Raw genomic sequence first — 10,259 nt, 5'->3', positions numbered from 1 at the left:
TTCCTACAAGGCTGTACACTTGGCACATTTGAACATGTCTAATTCAAGCCTCAGTGGGCTCATGCATATTTAAAGAATCCCTAAAGTATACACTGACTAATATAAGCCAAGAGGTGTCGGTGTAAAAGTGTTTCCTTTTTTCTGTTTTGCCTGTTTTGAATCATCCAACCTAGAAGTCAGTTTGTGACAACTAATAGACGTCAGTAGGAATAGACATCTCTGGCTTTCCTTACTCAAGGCAAGAACTGTGTACTGAAGCCGTCTAACAAGCTGCGTAGCAGCACCGTGGAGAAAAGTGGCTGCTTAAGTGAGAACAATTGATATTTAAGTTAACAACATGCTGAATGAGGGAAGCAGGAGAGCTGTTGCGTTGTGATTCTGAGCCAGAAACCGAGTGATTAGTTCTTTAGTGCCGTTATTGAGTGTTTTTATGCTGTGTTCTTTTTAAAGAGACGATGCACTGATGCATGTGAATATTCAGCCAATATGTGCAACACATGCTGTGGTCTTCTATAAGTGTTTGTGATTAAATATCAGGGTTATTTCCAACCATTTTATCTTATTAATGCAACACAGGCTCCTTCGTCATTCCTGTAAATGTGAGCAAACACAGGTGTAAAAGCATTTAGAGCACTTGTGTGGTGTATTTACCTCACTGTTGTTACATAGTGAAAATAATGTAATAAAGTGAATAGAAATATTTCAAGCCAATCATTATTGCCTCACCTGCCTCAAATGTTACAATGTTGGAGGCTCCAACTATAACAAGGTTGTTAAAACAAGGTGAGATAATGGCTGACACATTGCTTCCTATCCCATTAAAAGAAGCACTTCTAAAATGTGAAGAAGAGTAGTTATTAAGACAAAATGGTATTCACTATCCATTGTACAGCTACTGACTAACTCATACATATGTTAAATTTAATTGGTGACAGCCAGCTGCACAAAGCTTTGTACGGATAATTGAACCTTATAAAGCAAACTGTTATCAGGGATGACAGCTGAGGATACTTACTCAAAACATAGTTAGGGACAGTAGACAGCCATTAAAATGTCCTGGATGTTTTTCCACTTTTGCTGGGGAGCTGTAGGACTCTTCGGTCATAGGAATAAATATCTGGAGGACCCATCTCCAAACCCTTCAGTGATGGGCCATTATCTGTATAAAGTAGCAACATCTCTGGACAAGTGCCATAATGTTAAGGCGTCTCAAAGAGATTCAATTTCAAAGGACTATATGTGAGATGTTAAGTTGGTCTAGACATGGATTTGGTTAGATTTTTCTGCCACTTTTATTGTAGCGCTGTGTGTTTTGTTGGTCAATCGACTCACAGTTGTACTGCTCTGCTACTGCATCACTATAAGTGGCTTTCTTTTAAAGACACCGTGAAACAGACCACAGAAGTCGATCCCGTTTTGTCTCAGCCATCAGGAGTGCCACTGGATCAAGCGGGATGCCTACAAAAGACGTTTTAAAGTACCACAATCCAAAACAGTATCTTTAAAAGGTCCCATGACATGGTTCTCTTTGGATGCTTTTATATAGACCTTAGTGGTCCCCTAATACTGTATCTGAAGTCTCTTTTATATAGACCGTAGTGGTCCCCTAATACTGTATCTGAAGTCCCTTTTATATAGACCTTAGTGGTCCCCTAATACTGTATCTGAAGTCTCTTTTATATAGACCTTAGTGGTCCCCTAATACTGTATCTGAAGTCTCTTTTATATAGACCTTAGTGGTCCCTAATACTTTATCTGAAGTCTCTTTTATATAGACCTTAGTGGTCCACTAATACTTTATCTAAAGTCTCTTTTAGATAGATCCTGGTGGTCCCCTAATACTGTATCTGAAGTCTCTTTTATATAGACCTTAGTGGTCCCTAATACTGCATCTGAAGTCTCTTTTATATAGACCTTAGTGGTCCCCTAATACTGTATCGGAAGTCTCTTTTATATAGACCTTAGTGGTCCCGTAATACTGCATCTGAAGTTTCTTTTATAAAGACCTTAGTGGTCCCCTAACTCTGTAACTGTGGTCTCTTTCCCAGAATTCAGCCTTGGTGTAGAATTACAGCCACTAGAGCCAGTCCCACAATGATTTTTCCTTAGTATGTATCATTTCCAAGGCTGTAACTGTTGAGGAGAAGAGGGGGGTGGGGGGAGTTGGAGGCTGGGGGTGTGGCCTTGACCAACTGCCACTGTGCTCGTTTGAAAGCCATGATGTCTCTCTCTCATGTGTGGGCCAAATTCTCTGGACGGGCAAAGCAGAGAAAGGGGAGGTAACCTTGCCCCTTATGACCTCATAAGGGGCCACATCGGTCCATCTGAGCTTTAATTTTCTTAAAGGCAGAGCAGGACACCCAGGGCTCGGTTTACACCTATCACCATTTCTAGCCAGTGGGGGACCATAGGCAGGCTGGGGGAACTCATGTTAATGTTAAAAAACCTCATAAAGGGAAATCTTCATCCCATGGGACCTTTAATTACAATGTTGTATTACTACTTGTTCTATCTTCAAATCTTGAATTCAACTACTCAGCTGTACTTACTTAACAAATTGCTATGACCTCACAGTGGTAAAGACTTGTTGGTATTTAAGTGGAAAAATTGGCTAAAAGGACAAAGCTGTAAAGCACAGCTTAATCTGATGCTAATGGTCTCAGGTAGTGAACCAGGGTAAAAATGCACAGCTCTGCTCTGACTATCTCAGTTGGCAGAGAAGTTGTTTTTCTACATCAAACAATCTGGCTGCCAAATTGTTGATTTGCTAACAATAAGTGTTGATTAGAGAGTTTGAGAGTCTGTTCACGCATAGAACTTGAATAGCTTCAAGAAAGGTGTTCAGAAGTGCTGAAATTAGTAAATGTAACGGGTGTGGATTTAAATAAGTGCACAAAATGTCTCACTGTTTAAGCAATTTGTATGATGATGCACACAATGCTGTATATTTAGATATGTAGTGCAATGGCAAAGAGTTATATGTACTCGCTTCTTTCAAGCTGGTAAATCATAAAACAGTATCATGGCCTGAAGAAAATGCAGATTGTCCCATGAAACGTCATACACAGAAACATACCCACCACTGTTGTACTGTTACTTCCAACTTCATCGTTTTCCTGCAGCAGATAAAACTGAATTTATTTTGTATTGTGTATACAATTTCCTTTTATATTGGGTTTTCATTTAGGTTCTCTTATCCATTTCCGTTGTTGTTTTTTTCTTTTTTATTTGGAGTGAGCTCCTCCGGCTTTTTAATCGTCCTTATTTTTTGTGATTCATAATGTTACTTTCATTATTTGACTAAGCTAAATCAAATGAAGATAAACAGCCAAAACATTGAACTCACCGCAGGAAAGTACATCTCTTGAAATAGCTCGTTCGAATTTCCTCATTAGACAACAGAGCCTTGATTTGCATTCAGCAGTAGTGTTTAAAGAAGAAGTGAGAATCATAAAATACCATTTCTATGAGCAGCTTCTATTTTAAGATTGCAACAGTGTGCTATTGTCTCCAACAGGTCCTGCAAACCATACGACCATTTAGGTTGTTTATTGCTATCCTCTAATACGACCCATAGATGGCAGGAAATACTCTGCAACACAGTTTTAGAATTGGTTTGGCTGATTTACACACACAGACACACAGACACACAGACACCGACACACACAAACACAAACACACACACAGGTTGTTTTTCTGATCCTTTTCATGGCTCTCAACTACAATGTCCCCTTCCACAGTGCCAGCTCCATCATTGCCCTTTTAACAAGGTGATATCCAGACACATGGGAGCAGATGTTGCAAAGAAAACACATTGTGACGTGATTGGTATCGATGCACACCTCCCACCATATCCCCTGCATAATTTGGCGGATGGCAACAGGATAACAACCTGCATTATGAGGAGACAGCTGTCGTCATGGCGCCACGGCAGCCATTGTATTGACTCCCGCCTTCTTTTAGGCAGAGGCGGGCAAGCCAATTAGAGTGATTTACAGCTTGCTTGTGTCGTCACCACCCTGAAACCTGTGTCTCGGTCCAGCTAAAGATAATGCATGGCTACCTGGGTGGTAATAAGGAGGGCACACTGCAGATCGTTGTTTATTTGTGAAATGGTTTAAAACGTAAATGTAATGTGATTCTGCTACCTTTTTAATTGTTTGCTTGTCCTTTAACTATAATGAATGGATTTCTTAGGGGATATAAGTATGATGTTACTCTCTACAAAGCCATGCAGTGTTTAGTGATCATGTCAGAGAATGTGATATTGAACATATAAGTGAACATTTCTTCTGATAACAATGTATACATCTGCATTCTGCTTCACATTTCACCTAAATAAAATAATAATGCCTCTGTTTGTTTTATGTCTTATTTTCTATGGGCCATGCATCATAATGCAGTACATTTTCATAAAGTCTCTTTGTGTTGCATACTTATTAATGTGGCCTAAGATCTGCAAACATTTCTTTCATGTTACATTGTGTCATTGTTATGCAACCCTAAATTCCTTTGTAAATTCCTTTGGAACAAACATTGATTACCAATAAGAATAGTGCTGTCTGATTTAAATATGAACACCTGAATGATGTAAATGAGCAGTTTTGGAGTAATGAATCGGATGCACAATATTTGATGAAATCGTGAGGCAGATGGAAACTGCGAGATGGCAAGACCGTGTGAAATACAGGAAGAGCACTTGTGATTCACTGTCACCAGTAATCCGAGCGAGCTCTGAAGTGTAAAATGATTATACAGTTTGAATGCATTTGCACTTCTATCAACAGCTTCAGATGTCACAGGCACGGCACATCAAGGTTCATTCAAAATACAGACGGTTGTGCAGCTATAAGATTAACAGAATGTGCTAGCTTCAGACTGCCAGTCTTTGTTGGGGTGGCTAGACTTCAAGCTACAGTCACCAAGTAAGGGCATGGACAATTAAGAATGGTAGTATATGCAGTAAATTGTAAAAGCAATCTTTACCACGTTTTAAAACTATTTAGAATTTCTCTATAGTATAAACTAAGTAGGATACCACAACCTTTAAGCCTTTATATGCCGACGTTGAGCAATATATGTAATATGTAGCCTTTTCCTTAGTAAATGATGACAGACACACGGCAACCCAGCCCAGTAGGTGGCGATAACAAAGAAAATGGCTGTTTTTTCACCGACACTAAAAGAAGAAGTCCAACCAGTCCAACAACAACAAAAATGAAGAAGAAGCATGTCGCCTGCTCATGACATACTCTCCCCGCGACATTCAACTTAAGCAAGTGGCACTCGAGGGGCTCTAGTTACATTGATATATTTCTGTAGAAGGGCCGTGTATTTACCTTGAAAATGCTCAAGAAGAAATCAAGTAGCGCTGAAAAGAAACGAAAACACTCGCAGTCGGAAGAAAGACACGAAAACAATAAACGCAGAAGTGCCGAATCATTCTTGGAGGTAAGATATTCAAGCTAGCTAGTGTTATGCTAACTAGCAACCTGTGTTATGCTAGCTACTACCATGTTTTGTTTAAGACTAGCTAGATATTAAACGATACAGTAACGCTATCTGCGCTGCTGTAATATAGTTGTCCGTAGACCCGTGGAATACAGAATTCAGGAGTTTAACTTAGTTACCCGACGTTATTTCCTAAAAACAATCGTGTGAATCTTATTAACTTAAGGCAAGCTGTGTTCGTTCATATGTTAGACTATATCACGTAAAATATTTAGCTTCAACAGAAAGCTTAACATTTTAGCTGTTTTTTTCATTTACCATTCATGTAGCTACGTACTACTATACAGGCTTAAGCTGTAGTGTATTTTTTTTTAATGTAATAGCGATTTTATTTGTTGAGCTTTGTGACTAATTTATTCCCAAAGCTAACATGGATTTTCCTTAACGTGTAGTTGGTTCTTTTAATACTATCAGTGCAGAAAACATTACAATAATACGTAGTTTTGTTATACTTTTGGCCTTGGCAGCCTGTTGTCAAAGACATCTTGGATAGGCTATGCCAAACATGGAGCAGAGAAATTAATGAGACTTTGATACAGTTTTCCCCGTTAGAAAAAAATGTAAAATGTAAAAAAAAAAAAAAACTGTTGAAATGCCTTTAATGTCCCCAAGGGGCAATTTGGTAATGTATTTAATGTCCCTAAGGGAAAATTTTGTTTACAACATGTAGCCAATACGTAACCATTAGCATAAAAATGAACATAAACATAAAATAGTAAATAGATAGACAAAAATACACATGTACACTGCTCTTGAAAAGTTGACAAATATATGCTGTGAAATGGGCAGGGATGGCAGTTGACCTATAGTTTATTGAGACAGCCAACAGCTGATGGTACAAAGGATCTCAGGTCTCCTTTAGACATGGCAAGTTTTTGGAAGGTATAACTCCTTCCTGATGGTAGGAGGTAGAACTCTGAGTGTACAGTACTGGGTAAGTGGTGTTTGCCAAAACACCACTTACCCTCTGTGTGGCTCTGGCCATGACACAGACCTAATGCTCCTAAGGTCACTGCCAATTATTTACCGGCATATGTTTACAATTTTTCCCAGTCTGTTCTTGTTGGTTACACTCAAATGGTCAAAGCAGCAGCTCATGTGTGGAATCCAATACAATTCAATACCATCACAAACTACAGCCTCCTCATGACCATACAGTGGGAACAACATATTTCCACAAAACTAAACAAGTCAATGAAAGGATTGGGATTGATCAGAAGGGTGTTGTGTTTCTTCATTATCATTATCATTATTTTAGCTAGATTTATGTTGCTAATACAGTCAACTAAGTGTAGGTTACAGCTGTGTGACCTGCACAGGTTTTAATTTTAAAGCGGTTGAATCTTTAAAATCTTTAATACAGGGGCGCCCAGATAGCTCATTTGGTAGAGCGGGCGCCCATATAAAGAGGTTTACTCCAACCTGCAGCCCTTTGCTGCATGTCATTCCCCCCTCTCTCTCTCCCCTTTCATGTCTTCAACTGTCCTGTCAAATAAAGGCCTAAAATGCAAACAAAATTATCTTTAAAAAAAACTTCAATACTGAATATAAACTAAGTGTTCAAAAACGTTTATTCCTTAATTTTAGCTACTTTTTCAAGACCTACAGACACTGTGTGGTAGTAACATGTTGGTTTCTCATAGCAGAAATCTAAGGACGAACTGGCTGATGCAGAGCTGGACAGGATTGGCAGTGACATTGAGGAGGGCGGACTAAACCTCACCCTGCCGTTCCAGCCCATCACTGCTTATGTCACCAACAAGCAGGAGATGCTGGAGCAGTGTCTCCATGTGCTGGGGGAGAAGAAGCTACGGAAAATGCTGCCTGATGAGCTCAAGGTGAATGTGTGACTACGTTTTTGTTGTATTGTAATTGTAAACTCATGATTGTTGTGTGCCTGGAATAAGACAGGCTGAATGTCAATTCTATCAGTGTTTCGAAAGTTTGAAACCAATGTTGTTCGTGACTTGAATTATGTAACGACGATTGATTGGGGTGCATTTGTGGATCAGAGGACACACATTAGCCTCATTTCTCGTTAGATGCTATGTAGCATTGGACTTCCTTAAATGTTGTCTTCACGATGTCTATCAGCCACAAACCTAAATAAATCTTTTGCCATCACGCTGTACTGTTACTGAGAAGTTCGTGGTTTTAAGGACCTTATTTTTTGCGCTTTGGCAAGTGTTGCCTTCCAACATATGTGGCCATGTTTTGTACTGTTGGCTACAGTCCAACAGTGCCAGCTTTGACTGACAAAGCATCAACACCTTGAGAAATAGTGATCATTTCATAAAAAAGGTTTGTCCCATCTTTTTGTAGGCACACAGTATACTGTGTTATGTTGCATAAAATCGTTATATTTCATTTTATTGTAACTGATTTTGAAAGTCACCTTATCCACATTTTTATTTTTCCAAGTCACTTAAAGTTAGAGAATTGCTGCTTTTAGTCATTTAATATAATGTGTGTTTAGTTGGTAGTGTGATTTCTATCTATAGCTACAAATTAGCTATGGAGCTGTACACTAAAATGGAAAAGTAAGGTTAAAAATATACCTATGTTTGTGCCAACTCTAGAAAGCGTATGAAATGTTTGATTAAAAATTGCTAACCCATATCTAATACATATGAAGAAGTATTGCCATAGGCTTCTGCTGTTTGCTTGGGGGGTGATTAAATCAACCCATCTTTAAAGATCCTATTAAACACATGATCGTTTACAGGACTGTAGTTTGGAGGAAATCCAAAAGATGTGCTGGGAGCAACTGGAGCCAATCTCCGAGAACAATCTCTTACAGATCTTAGCAGGTAAGACTGAAAGCCTGTTCGGCACTTTTTTCCACTACAAACTTTCTGGAACAAAACAGTCTTAAAGCAATCTAGTATTGCGAACATTAACTTAAAGCTGTAAATCTATATTTCTAGGGGAGGAGCTGACGTCTGGAAATGGTAATGAAAACACAGAAGAGACCTTGGAAAGCCAGTGAGTGAACAATTTGATAACTCCTACAGGGCACCTTCTTACTCATTCAGAATGAAAGTAAAGTAGAATGTGTTCTCATACGTTTATGTGTTTATTACATTTTTTCCCCATCAAGGCAAGACAATAATGTGGACTCTACATCGTGCCTCAAAGAAACTGCAAAAACAGAGGACCCTAAGCAAGGTAATTAATATGCAATGTGCTGAACAGGCACTCATTCAAAGGTAGAAAAAGCTATAAAAAGGACCATTTTACATTTAAAATCTGGGTTGGATTTAATTTTTACTTCTTTTTACAGAGGGTGGTGGCTCAGGTGAGGAGAGTGACGTCCTAAGCATAAACGCAGACACTTACGATAGTGACATAGAGGGACCCAAAGAGGAGCAGACTGTTAAAGCTCTGGACAGGGCATTGACAGTAGTGGACAGCAGCAGGGTGAGCGCTGACCCACTTATAAACCCTGACCCAGCAAACCCTGAACCTTCCACAGGACCTAAACAAACCGAGGCAAAAAAAGACATCCAAAGCGACATCGACAAAAGTGTCAGTGAGATATTAGCACTTTCATCCTCTTCAAACGAAGAGGAAGCTAAAGAACAGAGTGCACCGCCGCAGTCCACAGATGTTAGTTTACCTGTTCAGGGCGCACCGGTTTCAAGTCGTGCACCTACAGCAGGTCAGCCGTCAATTCAGCAGCTGGAGCTTCTGGAGTTGGAAATGAGAGCGAGGGCCATCAAGGCCCTGATGAAAGCAAGTGATGGGAAAAAAATGTCTGTAACAAAAAATGTGTAGCGTGTTTTATTTATTGTTGGTTGATACAGCATAGGGCATCTTTTTAACCCCTGCTTTATTGTTCTGAGTGTACAATTCAAACCGTGTTTTGATTTTACTCCATATTGGAATGATATTACAGACTATTTAATGCAAAATTAAACACATCTGGGCCCGTTGTACACTGAATGAATCTTATGATTAACATGATATTTCCAAATGTATTTTTTACTTTGGGCACTAGATGGCAGTGTTAACCTGCCGTTGTCCATTCATAGCAATTTCTTAATATGTGCAAAGGAGAGTAAGAGCTCTGCTCACATAACAGCCAGAATGGTCAAGGCAGCATGGAAGGCAAGTTTTCTTAGTAATGTTGTACACTTGGGGTAAACATTTTACAATACCAGACGATGTGAGACTATCAGAATGATCATTTTGTACGTGGGCTGAGCTTTGCCAGCCAACGTAGGTGGCAGCAGTGTTTTGTTGTCATTTGCAGTAGACAAACCTGCGGTGTGTGTGTTCACTGAACACATGTTTGATGTGTCAGGCTGAAGTATGAATAGTAATACCATGCACTGGAATCCCTTCCACCTCTTTTCTGTCTCCTAAATGTTAAGGCTGGTTTCTAACAACAGGTTTGGCAACAAAAAATAGTTCCCATGGAATGACCGACAACATACAGAGAACCCAAAAGTGAAATACATCATAAGTAGTTAAAATTAAGTTAAAGAACCTGCCAGTTTTATCCACCACAGTAACTTTAAAATGCGGTTGTAATTAAGTGTCTTCTCGACTTGTATAATACCGTTTTTGCTGTAATTCTTTTGGAGGCAGCGTTGCTCCTGTATCAATGTATGGGAGCAATTACATGCAGATGCAGAGCAAAACAGCTCTCCGCCCCAGAGGAGACAATGAAATGTCTGATAAAAAGTCTGTTGCCTCGTGGTTATCTGCATTTGAAAGGGTTATTTCATGGGAAGTATGAAGGT

The 10,259-nt window shown here is 39.4% G+C and overlaps 1 protein-coding gene across 2 annotated transcripts; it reads left to right on the top strand.

The window, feature by feature from the left end:
* The first annotated feature begins 5,182 nt into the window (after positions 1-5,182).
* Positions 5,183-9,914, top strand: LOC117934720 (caspase activity and apoptosis inhibitor 1). Of its 2 annotated transcripts, none has more exons than XM_034856603.1 (6): positions 5,183-5,451; positions 7,155-7,349; positions 8,237-8,321; positions 8,439-8,496; positions 8,612-8,679; positions 8,795-9,914. In XM_034856603.1, the coding sequence occupies exons 1-6, from the start codon at positions 5,347-5,349 to the stop codon at positions 9,286-9,288; spliced, it is 1,005 nt and encodes a 334-aa protein (XP_034712494.1). In that variant the 5' UTR covers positions 5,183-5,346; the 3' UTR covers positions 9,289-9,914. The 2 variants fall into 2 exon arrangements, with proteins under 2 accessions (XP_034712494.1, XP_034712495.1); XM_034856604.1 differs by having other exon boundaries at positions 5,184-5,451; positions 7,158-7,349.
* Positions 9,915-10,259: the final 345 nt, after the last annotated feature.

This window comes from Etheostoma cragini, chromosome 19 (assembly GCF_013103735.1).
Source record: "Etheostoma cragini isolate CJK2018 chromosome 19, CSU_Ecrag_1.0, whole genome shotgun sequence".
Classification (NCBI taxonomy): Eukaryota; Metazoa; Chordata; class Actinopteri; order Perciformes; family Percidae; genus Etheostoma; species Etheostoma cragini.
This window is presented reverse-complemented; position numbering and strand designations above follow the sequence as displayed.